This window comes from Polypterus senegalus, chromosome 7 (assembly GCF_016835505.1).
Source record: "Polypterus senegalus isolate Bchr_013 chromosome 7, ASM1683550v1, whole genome shotgun sequence".
Classification (NCBI taxonomy): domain Eukaryota; kingdom Metazoa; phylum Chordata; class Cladistia; order Polypteriformes; family Polypteridae; genus Polypterus; species Polypterus senegalus.
Window position 1 is genome coordinate 138790604 of NC_053160.1, and position 14612 is coordinate 138805215.

The 14612-nt window shown below is 38.2% G+C and overlaps 1 protein-coding gene across 1 annotated transcript in view; it reads left to right on the top strand.

Moving 5' to 3' along the window:
- adgrv1 (adhesion G protein-coupled receptor V1) overlaps positions 1 to 14612 on the top strand; it is a 669968-nt gene that overhangs the window by 218403 nt on the left and 436953 nt on the right. The window contains exon 30 of the mRNA XM_039759338.1: positions 10165 to 10380. Within this exon, the coding sequence (XP_039615272.1) occupies positions 10165 to 10380 (216 nt within the window). The remainder of the gene's footprint in view (positions 1 to 10164; positions 10381 to 14612) is intronic.

Below are 14612 nucleotides of genomic sequence, written 5' to 3' on the forward strand. Positions count from 1 at the left end.
AACCTATGAAGGCACGACCTCAGTAGGCGAGTCTTCAGAGGTGGTGCAGTATCTTCAGCAGGTGCGTTGTTGTCTTCAGTGAAGAAGTACTAGGAATAGGCAGTGGGTGTCTGGGTGCGCGGCTGAAGAACATCTTGATAGGCAGTTGCTGGCGCTGTCTTTTCATATGCGTGAGGAGACTTTTGTAGGGTATTGCTATCTTTAATCATATCCAAGAGTTTCACCTTCTCCTGGATAGTAAGCATCTTCCTCCGGCGCTTAGTTTTATTGTCAGAAGTCTTAGAAAAAGCAGCACGTTTAGGAGCCATCGTAGGGCTTAGATAAAAGTTCTCAGAAAGCGCATGCGTAGTGACGTAATCGTGTTTGAGAAAAAAATCGCGATAGAGTGAAGCCGCGAAAGTCGAAGCGTGATATAGCGAGGGATCACTGTATATATATATATATATATATATATATACATTATATATACAGTATATATATCTATATATATATAATCTAATATCTATATATATATCTATATATATCTGTATCTATATCTCTATATATATATACACATACATGCTGTACATACATACACACACATTATATATATATATATATATATATATATATATATATCTATCTATCTAAATATATACACACATACACAAACACATTATATCCATATCTATATATATATATAGCAAAATAACCCCACTTCGCAGCTGCGAAGAACTGCCTTAAAAGTTTTATTAAGAAGAAAATGAAACCTTTTTAAACTGAGGGAAAATATACCAATAATTATTTGTTAAGGATCTCTTTGTATACCACATTGTGAGTTCGGCCCTCCGGTTGAAATATGAACAAGCTGTGCGCTGAGCTTACTCTTAAGCATGTAAGTACAGTTGGCCATGTGAACAGTAATTTTGTTTCAAATCTCACAGCTTGGATTGCTGCTGTCATAATCGGTTTGAGTTTCATGGTTTGTTTCAATTCGACAGTGTTTGTAGGACTTGTGTTGAAGTGACATTCGGCATCTGTCAAGCGTTGTAAGTATACAACCAGTTTCATCGATAACTTCACATCCAGCTTTTGAGAGTTTAAACATTCATAAACATCAAAGTGTCCACTACTAAAATCGTCACCTGTGAATCTAAGATGTTTAAGAGGCATTGGCGGTTGTCCAAAGGTGTAAAATATTTGGCCATTTCGGTACACTTGAAAGTGACAACCGAACAATTCAGCGGTAGCCATCAACTCACATGCAGATGCATAGGTGAAGGGCTTAAGCATTTCACTCTTATAGTGCTCCTGTGTAGTATAATTATCTCCTGTAACGTCATCAGTCCACACCTTGAACCTGTCCCAGTCATTCAATACATAAGACACAATGTTTCTGCAGATATCAAGAGTGAGCCTGATATGGCCATGCAATATGTAACAAAGAGAATGGAAAAGATAGGTGCCATCTCCGGGCATGGAAACCACTCGGTAAGTGACAGTTCTTTGATCGATGTCGATAGACATGCTAATCCGGGTACGGTTGGAATGATAAAGGAAATGGGTACCTGAACAATGTAAAGTAAGTCTAAAATACCTACACAATAACTATAATCATAATAAATGAACAATAAAACAGCGGAGAAGCCATGGATTAAATAAAAAGGCTGTAGTTATCAGCTGGGAAACATGAATCCCGTGGCGAAGCAAGGAAGGGAATGTAGAGACTGGAGCGACGGACGGCCTTATATAGGCAGGCAGCCAACAACGTGGGAGGCGTTGGGATGGGGGACCCAACGCTGCCTCACACGGTGACTGAGCTGCAGGCTATTGACGTAAATATGTACGTAAGTAGGATTCAGTTAGCGTTGGGAACCCGCGTACCAAATTTCTTGAAGATGGGCCCATAAGTAACAAAGACTGTTGAAAAGTTCAATATGGCGGCCGACAGTGGCATCATACCACCGAAATAAGTACCAAATTTCAGCCTTCTACCTACACGGGAATTTGGAGAATTAGTGACGTTGGAAAGTTCAATATGGCGGCTGACAGTGGCAGCATACCACCGAAATAAGTACGTACATTGGTTTCGGTTAGCGCAGGGAAGCCGCCTACCAAATTTCGTGAAGATGGGGCCATAAATAAGAAAGTTCAACATGGCGGACATTGTCGACCGTTATCGACCGTTATGACCGTTAAGTGTAGAATTTCGAAATGAAACCTGCTTAACTTTTGTAAGTAAGCTGTAAGGAATAAGCCTGCCAAATTTCAGCCTTCTACGTACATGGGAAGTTGGAGAATTAGTGATGAGTCAGTGAGTGAGTGAGTGAGTCAGTGAGGGCTTTGCCTTTTATTAGTATATATATATATATATATATATATATATATATATATATATATATATATATATATACTAGCAAAATTCCGTGCTTCACAGCGAGAAGTAGTGTGTTAAAGAAGTTATGAAAAAGAAAAGGAAACATTTTAATAATAACGTAACATGATTGTCAATGTAATTGTTTTGTCACTGTTATGAGTGTTGCTGTCATATATATATGCACACACACACACACACATATAAACATATATACATATGCATATATACATATCTACATATATACACACATATCCAAATATATATTTACACATCTATATACATATCTAAATATATATATATATATATATACACATACATACATACATAGATACATATATATATATACATATCTATATATATATATATATATATACTGTATATAGCAAAATCCCGAGCTTCGCAGCGAGAAAGTACTGCTTTTAAATTTCTATTAAGAAGAAAAGAAAACCTTTTTAAACGGAGGGAAAATATACCAATAACTATCTGTTAAGGATCTCTTTGTATACCACGTTGTCAGTTCAGCACTCCGGTTGTAATATGACGAAAAATGCAATGTATAGTTGTCCAGGAGAAAAGCAATGTTGCCTGAAATCAATGGCAACCTTTTGTAGGGTATGTCCCTGAGACTTATTACTTGTCATCGCGAAGCAGAGCCTTACTGGAAATTTGAGGCATTTGATTTAAATGGGAGATCAGAGGGTATAACGGTGATGCGAGGAATACATTCAGAGTGTGGTGCTCTGCTGTTTTTTTGTGTAGCTGCCTTCACACAGCTTCTCAGCTGCTTTATAAACGAACGCCATATAAGGCCGTCATTTCTCCTTGCTTCGCGCTTCTGTACTGTTTTATTTTTCATTTATTACGATTACTATAGTTATTGTGTAGCTATTTGAGACTTACTTTACTGTTCAGGTACCCATTTCCTTTATTTAACCCGCGGCTTGTACGCTATTTTTTGTTTGTTTATTACGATTATAGGTATTTATTGATTCCCTTCTTTAGCTGACTGCCTGCTCATATAAGGCGCTCTGCTCGTCTTTTGTGAAGCAGCCTTTACACAGCTTCTCCGCTGTTGTATAAATGAACAACATATAAGTCCATCCTTTTTCCTTGCTTCGCCAAGCTTATTACGATTGTTATAGTTCTCTTTATATAGCACGTTGTCAGTTCAGCACTCCGGTTGTAATACGATGAAGCTGCGCAAGCTCACTCTTGAGAATGCAACGTATAGTTGTCCAGGAGAAAAGCAATCTTGCCTGAAATCAATGGCAACCTTTTGTAGGGTCTGTCCCTGAGACTTATTACTTGTCATTGCGAAGCAGAGCCTTACTGGAAATTTGAGGCATCTGAATTGAAATGGGAGATCAGAGGGTATAACGGGGATGTGAGGAATACATTGAGTGTGGAGAAACTCTAGAGACAGCATGTGTATTAACTTGTGGATTTTTCTGTGAGTATTTGGTGGCAGCATGACGAAGTTGCTTCTGCAAGACCGCGTTAGCTATGGAGCTCAGCTCGGAGCATGTTCTTTTCCTACCTTGTCAATTGTGTAATGCGTTTTTTCAAGAGGTTTGATGCATGGAAGTGATCACTCCTACTGCGTTCAGTTAGTTCACGTGAGCTGCTCTCTTGTGTGATGTTGCAATGTCCACAGCTTTATTTAATATTAGCTAAGACCCGACACTTAAAAGTCTCTTGCTGCACCCTGGTTGTAATATGACGAAGCTGCGCAAGCTCACTCTTGAGAATGCAATGTATAGTTGTCCAGGAGAAAAGCAATCTTGCCTGAAATCAATGGCAACCTTTTTAAGGGTCTGTCCCTGAGACTTATTACTTGTCATCGCGCAGCAGAGCCTTACTTGGAAGTGGAGGCATCTGAATTGAAATGGGAGATCAGAGGGTATAACGGGGATGCGAGGAATACATTGAGTGTGGAGCAACTCTAGAGACAGCGTGTGTATTAACTTGTGGATTTTTCTGTGAGTATTTGGTGGCAGTGTGTGCGAAGTTGCTTCCGCAAGACCGCGTTAGCTTTGGAGCTCAGCTCAGAGCATATTCTTTTCCTACCTTGTCAATTGTGTAATGCGTTTTTTGAACAGGTTTGATGCATGGAAGTGATCACTCGTACTGCGTTCAGTCAGTTCATGTGAGCTGCTCTCTTGTGTGATGTTGCAATGTCCACAGCTTTATTTAATGTTAGCTAAGACCCGGCACTTAAAAGTTTCACACTACAGCAATTTTAACTCCGTTACAAAGTGATCCAAAGTCTTGTTTATACCTCGTGTCTTCTCATTAAACTTGTATCTCGCGAATAAAGTATTCGACGAAGGCATGACAAACGGCAGCAGGAGCGTGTCCATAAACTTAATTTAAACTTATGGTTTACACCGTGCTTTGTTTTCGTATTAGCTGCACTTATGAATAAGCTTGTATGCGTTTTTCTTCAGCGCTCTTTGGGAGCTCTTCCTTCTTTTCTACGTACTGCATTCACAGTCAGTTCATGTGATTACATGGGAGGCGTGATGATGTGACACGCAGCTCCGCCCCCCACGGCCATCGAGCTAACGTCCATTACAGTATATGGAGAAAAATAGGTTCCAGTTATGACCATTATTCGTAGAATTTCAAAATGAAACCTGCCCAACTTTTGTAAGTAAGCTGTAAGGAATGAGCCTGTCAAATTTCAGCCTTCTACCTACACGGGAAGTTGGAGAATTAGTGATGAATGAGTGAGTAAGTTGGAGAATTAGTGATGAGTGAGTGAGTGAGTGAGTGAGGGTTTTTCCTTTTATTAGTATAGATATATAAAATTCAGTGTCTGTCTGTCTGTCCGCTTTTCACGAGAAAATTACTTAACGGGTTTAGATTGTGTTTTTTTCTATTATTTGCTTGAACATCCCGGTTGATTCTTCAACTTCTTTCATCTCACTAAGTATCACAGTTTGCTTGTGGTACCAATTTACTTACGCGCCAGCTTCCGCTCAAGTTACTGTAGTTTATCTCTCGCCACGTGTTGGAGTGTACCTTGCTTCCTCTTAGCTAGGGATACCTGTTTGTTCAACAGATGTTATCATCTACATATTGTTAAGGAGTAACGTTTCATGTTTTTGAGAGAGAGAGATTAAAGCTAAGTGTGTTTTAGAGGATAGCTGCTGACTGCCAAAGATATCATGGCCACGTGCTTTTCTCCCCACATGGGGGACGCTCTCCTGTCAGAGCTGAACATGATCAGATACAGTGCCAACTTTTGACGTTGGAGTGTACCTACCTTCCACTTGGCCAGAATTACATTTTTTAAAGTTTGCCCTGTTTCACTACTTCGTGGGGGGAGCAACGGAGGACAGCTAGTTTAAAATACAAATAAGCTGTAAATTTACTTGATTATCCATTCATCCACTTTCTGGACCATCTACAAAATACCTTACAACATAAGATAGGAAAGTCCTAGAAATAGACACACAGACCATTTCAGAGCATACTCTGACCCACACTGGGCCTGTTTTGAGTCACTAAATGACCTAAAATGAACTTTTCTGGGATGACAGATGAAATATGAGAACCCAGAAATAAAATTCATGTAAAAATGCACCATCTCCACCTATACAATGAACAATATAAGGAATCACACTGTGGAGCTTTGAGACAGCAACACAAACTACCATGTCATCTTGGTCTTACTTATGTTTTCACTAAATATTACATTTAACACTAAACACATATTTCATTAAAAACAGTTTTCTCCAGGTGGCATTTCATGAAGTACTTAAATAAGATCTGGGATAGCAAGTTAGAGTTAATATTTACCTAAAGAAATAGGCTGATATTCACAAAATGACTATTCACCTATTTATGGTGGCATAGTGCATTTAATAACTGTGTCATAATAAAGAAACAAGCTCATATTCTTACATTATTTACACACCTAAATTAAGCATAAATAATAGTCAATCTATTCACCAATCTTTTTCCTGTTTAGGCACAAGTGATTATACTACACTTCTATGTACAGAGAGCAACTTGGAAACAATCATCTCAGTTGAGATTCTGAGATTGCACACACATGGGTTACTTTTCTGAGAATGAAAATCACATTTAAATTGAGAGCCATACATGAATGTGGAAAGCATTGGTTTCAATTTGTTGTTTTATGTTCTATGCTGCAGAAAAGATGTTTGATTTGTGGCAAATATGTCAGCTAGTAGTGGTGTACAGTATACCGATGTGCACATATTTCTTGCTGAGAAAAGAGTATTGTAACTTACTCTTTTTTTGGTACAAATTAGCTGATTGGTGTCATTGCCCATGGCAGACATTAAGCCTATTTTAAAATCTAATTTTCTTTCTAAGACCTTGAAATTAGATCGACAGATAAACAAATGAAAAAGTATAACATAAAATGTTTGAAAATATACTTTATTACATGTCAAAAGTTGCTATGTGACCTGCATACTGTAAGCTTCTATGTCACTTCAGCTGAAGTAAACACTCTTGAGTTCGATGTCTTTATATGAAAAATATGACATTCACTTCGGCTCAGTTCAGTTTAATTCATCCCTATAAAACATGTTTCCATTTATAGGGCAAGTGTGATAAGCACTATTGAAATAAGACACATGCTTTAAAAAACAGCAACAATATGTAATTTACTACGTATATACATCCATCCATTTTCCAACCTGCTTTATCCGAACACAGGGTCACGGGGGTCTGCTGGAGCCAATCCCAGCCAACACAGGGCAGGAACCAATCCTGGGCAGGGTGCCAACCCACCGCAGGACATACACAAACACCAAGCACACACCAGGGCCAATTTAGAATCACCAATCCACCTAACCGGCATGTCTTTGGACTTTGGGAGGTAACCGGAGCGCCCGGAGGAAACCCACGCAGACACGGGGAGAACATGCAAGCTCCATGCAGGGAGGAGCTGGGAAGCAAACCTGGGACTCCTAACTGCGAGGCAGCAGCGCTACCACTGTGCCACCGTGCCGCCCTACTATGTATATAAAAAAGTCAAAGTGAACTTTATTGTAATCTCAACCGTATACAAGTATACAGATAGACGAAATTGCGAAGCTCAAGGTCTAAAGTGTAACAACATGAAGTGCAAATAATAAATTAAAAATAGAATTAAAATTAAAATTTAAAATTAAAACACAAACAAGGCAAGACATTGTGCAAAGACAAGACAAAAAGTAGCAGCAATATTAACGTGTAGTAGGCAATATGAACATTGGTATGGTATTTGCAATCTAGATATATAAATATAGTCAATAGATACAGTATGTAATATAATAAATAAATAGATAAATAATAGATATAGATAATACAGAAATTATCAGTGCATGATAATAGTTGTTTAAGACATGTGTAAACAATGGCAGGTCAGAATGTTTCACAGCATAAGGATATCAAGAATGTCAAAATACTTAAAGGTCAGTATGAGATTTTCAGTTCTTTTTTCACATGCACGCTAGTCTTTGCAGGAAAGTGGCTTGCATGTATAAAAGTTTTGCTTTTAGAGGTGGTTAAGGCAGTGTGGAAGATCCCAGGGGGCAGCATGTTGTTAAGGAGTCTGACAGCTTGAGGGTAAAAACTATCCTGCAGCCTGGCAGATCATATACATACTGTAATTAGAACACACAACAACAATAAAGAGTTGGGAACACTACCCAGTGACCCTGTGTAACTGCAGAAAAAAAAGTTTCAATAGAAACTGGAAGAATGTCTTTTTAGTTACAAGTCCACAGCAGAACTGAATTAAAGATGGCCGTGTTCTGGTTTTATGAGTTCCAAGCAGGAAGGGATGAGTCAAGGAGGATGGACAATGGAAGTGATATCAGCAGTGGAATGGCAGTTAATCTTCTATTCTGCAGAGGGAGGAAAGGAAAAGGCATTAGACAACAGTGCTCACCCCATGTTTGGTGGGAAATTACCATCACCAGAGCCCTTAACATTTCTCTTATGTGCAAGTGCATCACAATACACATGTGTAAGTTTGGTGGTACAGTGGGACACTCACTTTTTTGTGAGCCTTATGCATTCTCTCCATGTCTGCTTGGCCTTTTCCCATGTTCTTTGCTGTTCCTCCCACATACTGTATAATATATGTGCACGTTAGATTAACTAGTAATCTTAAATTGGCTTCTTGTGAATGTATGTATCAATGAGCCCTACAACAGACTGGCATACACCCCCGGCTTATTTTCTTTTTAATTCCCAGTGCTGTGAGAGTATGCTTTGGCACTGTATGAGTTTGAATTGGATTAAATGGGTCTGAGAATATACAGTGGTGTATGTAGGTTTGGATTTTTTTTTCTCCCTAAATAATAAAAACCATCATTTAAAAACTGCATTTTGTGTTTACTTGTGTTATATTTGACTAATGGTTAAATGTGTTTGATGATCAGAAACATTTTGTGTGACAAACATGCAAAAGAATAAGAAATCAGGAAGGGGGCAAATAGTTTTTCACACCACTGTATATAGTTGGTTTAATGTAAACTGCAAGTATGTGTCCACGGTTCTGTCATTTCAATTAATTACGCTAGTCAACAAAAACAATTGTCCCAAGGGTGAAAATACATAGTATTTTGTGTGCTGAATCCAAATGTCTTTTTAGAATTGCTCTATCAGATGAGGTTTCTGGGTGTTGAGCAGCTTTGAAAATAAGGAATATTTACATGCTTATTAAAATGACAAATGTATAATCTAAAATTTATCTGCTTTTAATTTTCTGCTGTAGATCACTTTAGGAAAGTCCCTCTTAAGAGTACAGCAGTAGTCACCTAGCGTATTTGGACTCCACTTTCCTTGATAATACTTTTCCATATTAAAATGTCCTAATGAAATTGCTCACTAAGTTCATCAGTCTAATATTTTCAGGAAAAAAGTCCAAGTGAGAATCCATAAAATTAAACCTTCAATGACATGTCTCTCACTATTTCAAGATGTTTTTCAGAATTATGATTTCCTAGAAAGCTTATGCTGGGCGGCACGGTGGTGCAGTGGGTAGCGCTGCTGCCTCGCAGTTAGGGGACCCGGATTTGCTTCCTGAGTCCTCCCTGCATGGAGTTTGCATGTTCTCCTCATGTCTGCGTGGGTTTCGGTTTCTGGGTACTCCGGTTTCCTCCCACACTCGAAAGACTTGCAGGTTAGGTGCATTGGCGATCCTAAATTGTCCCTAGTGTGTGCTTGGTGTGTGTGTGTGTGCACGCCCTGCGGTGGGCTGGCGCCCTGCCCGAGGTATGTTTCCTGCCTTGCGCCCTGTGTTGGCTGGAATTGGCTCCAGCAGACCCCCGTGACCCTGTAGTTAGGATATAGCGGGTTGGATGATGGATGGATTATCACAATTCACATAGTATAAGAAATTAATACTAAATAATTATTTTACTTACTGGTAATTAAAGGAGACATAATAAGTAACAAGAAAGCAAAAACAAAAAATACAGATTTAGTTTTATTTAATGAAGAACACAGTTTGTCAAAGGCTCCAAAAGAAAGTAACCACCAAATCGTTCCTCCCTGCCTGGAGGCATCCCGACAAGGGCCCCGGCCATCCACCACAATAGGCACTATTATTTTCCACACTTTACTTCCAAAACTTATGCATTTCTATTTCAAACATGTACCTTTTTTCTTAATTAAAGCAGCAGGTAATGAAAGATTGTTTCTTAGCATTATATTTGTGATATGTAAGCAATACACTTACTATTCCATTAATTATATCAACTTGCATTGTATTACCTTATGTTATTAAAATATATTTTCTACTATCTGTCTTTCCAACTTCTTTTTTGTTTCTCCAGGTGAAGATTACACTGTGGCATCCTCTGATGTTGTTTTATTGGATGGTGAAACTAGCAAACCTGTGCCAATCCACATTAATAATGACGATAATCCTGAGATAGAAGAAACATTTCGCATTGAACTGTTGAACCAGACTACTGGAGGTGCTCTTCTTGGTGATTTGACTCAGGCTATTATTACAATTGAAGCTTCTGATGATCCATATGGATCTTTTGGTAAAGTATTTTATATTACATTTCAGAATTATTTTTGATACTTTCTAAACACATTTTTTTCAATATTGTGTTTATCATGGATCGGAAATTGATTCCGGTTATAGCTATTAGACCTTCCCTTTCTTCCCATATCAAATTTTGGAATCTGTGTTTAGCTTGTACAGTATGTTCTCTCCACATTTACTTTGGTATCTGCAAATGACTTCTCTTTCTAGAGACATACTGTTAAGTCCCTTCAGACTGTAACTTGATTTAGCCTTGTAATCATTGCAGCTGGAATGATTTCATGTGACTACTAACAGGAGAATACAGGAATAGCAAATGAATGGAGCAATGTCTTTGCAAAGTGTTATCAAATATCTATTTAGTGTATCTATGAGTCTTTTGTCTCAGTCTTTTTACATTTCATGCTCATGCTTTCAGTTTTCATAAACTCTACTTATGGATGTTCCATGTTCCTTTGTAAATTTTTCTATAGGTATTTCCTTTTGTTATGATTGTGATATGTAAAAAAGTACTGTACAGTATATACCAGTCATAAAGGGTACTACTTCTTATTCAAAACCTCCAGTTTAAGAGGATAAGTAGATACCAGTGATGCCATATTTTTTTTCTGTGGTCGCCTCTATTTTGTACCCTAATATGTTCATATCATTTAGTGTTTACCAAATGATGATTTTCTTCTGCTTGGCAGTTTCAAGTCTCACTTACTTTCGTATTCATGCACATATCTTTTCATGTATAGCATTGTACTGTTATGATTGGTGTATTATATTAGTTTTCTGTGCCATCTTTGGGTTGTTTTTTTGACTTCTATGCGACTAAACTGTGATTTATGAACTGAAGGACTTTGATTTTGGCATTACTTTTCTCGATTATTATTCCTTAAAAACATATTTTTTTTATACATTAATCCGCAAAACCATTTTGTATTATCATGGGTGCTGCTATTTTGAGATATCATCAGCACAACCAGTTAAAAGATTGTCACATGCATTTCTTCCTTGTCTGAGTTTAGTTTGATAAAACATTTGGTGATGATAACACACAAGACATCTCTATGAGCATCCTGGTTAGATTGGTTGGCATTGATCTCTCTTCTAAGACATAAACTCTCTCACTTATTGAATGGCATTTTTTTTACTTCTGAACAAATAATTCATCTTATTCCTTGTGAATTTATATGGTGCAATATGAGGTGTTCTGTATACAAAAGTTCAGTAATGGGTTATATTTTAAAAGATTAAAAATGGTTTTGTTTCCGGAAATTTTGGGAAAACAAAACATGTTTACATATATAATTTGACCATACTTTGGTTCTAATTAGAGATAGCAGTTATATGAGACTTCTGCAGATTATACTGCTACCATACATTATAAGAATAGTAATTCTGAAAATCTCCATTATGTTTTGAAAAGTTTGTTTTTTGTTTTGTTAGTGGAATCGTAGGCGGTTGCGGTATTATTATCAGAGTTGGTTCTTGGGGAATAGTGTCTGTTATTTGATGGAATGAAAACATTTTCTGTGGAATAAGTTGATAATCTATAAGTGATTAGACTTGAAAATAGAATGGGAAACACTCAAACACATGAATCATGTTAAGAAGGATTACACTGGAAGGCAAAAATTAGGTGAGCATAGTTTAGAGAGGCACAGTAAGGTGCACCTATTTTCTTGTTTTTGAGCAGCGCCATCTGATTCCAACAATAGACACTGCAAGAGTGAGACGTTTTAATGCCAGAATAAACAGTAAAATTAATGGTTGATTTTTTGTGGCATACCGAGGTGTGGCAGAAAAGTAATGAGACTGATTTTTTATTTACCAAAGTTTTTATTTTTTTCAAACATCAATGTTATCCCCTTCAAAGTAGTTCCCTTGGGCAGCTACACACCGATGGAGACGTTGTTCCCACTGTTCGTAGCAGCGCTGGAAGTCTTCAACCGGTATGGTCTTCAGCATGTCCGTTACACTCTTTTGGATTTTTTCTAAAGTCCCGAAATGACGTCCTTTGTGGACATTTTTCAGTTTAGGAAAAAGGAAAAGTCACACGGACTGAGGTCAGGTGAATAAGGGGGCTGGGGAACCACAGGAATGCGTTTTTTCGATTGTCCTTCTGCTCAATTGTGAGGTTTTTCGGCACCATTTTGGCACAGACCTTTCGCATGTGCAAATGTTCAGTCAAAATTTGATGAACGGTAAATCTGTTCAAATTTAATTGTTCACTCAACATTCTTAATGTTAAACGACGGCCTGATCTCACAAGAGTGTTCACACATTCGATGTTTTCATTGGTTTTCGAAGTTGAAGGCCTCCCTGAAAAACTTGAGCTCGGGATAAAGAATGTTCCCCATAGGCCTGTTTTAACTTTTCAAACGTCACACTTGCCGATTCTCCAAGCTTAACACAAAATTTAATGGCACAACGTTGCTCCAAATTCCGCTGTTCCATTTTGTGTGATGCACAACCAAAAACACAACTTCGCTAATATCAGTCACAAAAATCACGTAGTTAACGGAAGGAGTTGAAACTCGCACTGAGCTATGGGAGGGCACTGATACACGTGCTCTATCAAGGACAACAGCTCAGCATTACCAGATTGCTTGCAGTGTTGCCAGTCTCATTACTTTTCTGCCATACCTCGTAGATAGATAGATAGAAAGATAGCTTTATGTTTGTTCCCCCGTTTGCTACTACTTCCACTGGGCTGAACATCATATAACTGATCCTGCCCTTTTAATAAACTTCTTGATTTGGTTGGCCTCTCTTGATGTGCTGTTATTGGTCCTGCACACCACAGTGTAGAAAATTGCACTGGCCATCACAGAATTGTAAAAAATATAAAGGATGTCACTACTCACATTGAAGGAACATATTCTCTTAAGAAAAAAGAATCTGCTCTGCCTTTTCTTATATAGTTCCTCTGAGTTACAAGACCAGTCCAGCCTGTCATTGATGTGGACCCCCAAGCACTTGTAGCATTGAACCACCTCCATATCCACTCCCTGAATAGTGACCAGGCATAGATGCTCTTTAGTATGGTGAATCATTAACCAGTTCCTTGATTTTGCTAATTTTAAGTTGCAGAAAATGTCCTTTGAACCAAGACATAAAGTTCTTCACCTGACTCCTATACTTTGTCTCATCCCCAAAATTAATCTTCTTCTTTCAGTTGCTCCTGTTAGGGTTTGCCACAGCAGATCATCTTCTTCCATATCTTCCTGTCCTCTACATCTTGCTCTGTTACAAAGTACATCCATCACCTGCATGTTCTCTCTCACCACATCCATAAACCTTCTCTTATGCCTTCCTCTTTTCCTTTTGCCTGGTGGCTCTATCTTTAACATCCTTTTCCTAATATACTCAGCATTTCACCTCTGCACTTGTCCAAACCAACGCAATCTCGCCTCTCTGACTTTATCTCCCAACCGTCCAACCTGAGCCAACCCTCTCTTGTTCTCATTTGCAATCCTGTCCATCCTCGTCACACCATCAAATCAAATGCAAATCTCATCCCCATTATTACTACACCCCATAAATGCAGAATCATCTGAGAATGTCTGAAAGTGATATGATCTGGTGTTATATTTATAGTCTGAGTTAAACATAGTGTAGAGAAAAGGGGAAAGGGCTCTTCAGTCCTTGAATCTCACAAACTGCAGTCTGCCTGACAGACAGTCCATTATCCAGTATACCATAGGCTCATCCACCTGCATATCTCTGAGCGTACCCTTTAACGGGGATGGCTGGACAATAATAAGGGCACTGCACTAAAATATAAAAAACATAATCCTCACAGTGCTGGCAGCTTTCCTGGTCAGAACTGCACTAAGGTGGTGTCAAATACAGCAGCAGTGGACATGTGGCAGGTGTCATCCCTGTTTAGAATGCCAGTCAAATGCAGTTTATACTTATATAGTCATACCTACAAGCACATATAAACAGTCAAACCCCCAGGAATAATTCAGATCTAACAAACAACACGTGTCTGTGCAGCATTGTCTCAATAAATCAGAGAGAACACAGGTATTCAACCAATAAAGCATTCAGCAATGACCTAAAACTCAGGTCCATGCAACATAAGGTAGAAAAGCCACAGTTCCTGCTATTTACAGTGCTATTGGACACTAGCAATAAAAAAAATGTTTGATTAATTTACTTAAAATTAACTATAATGCAGATGAACAATCATGTGCAACTTTCAGCTTTTGAATAAATTTTGTTAAATATGCA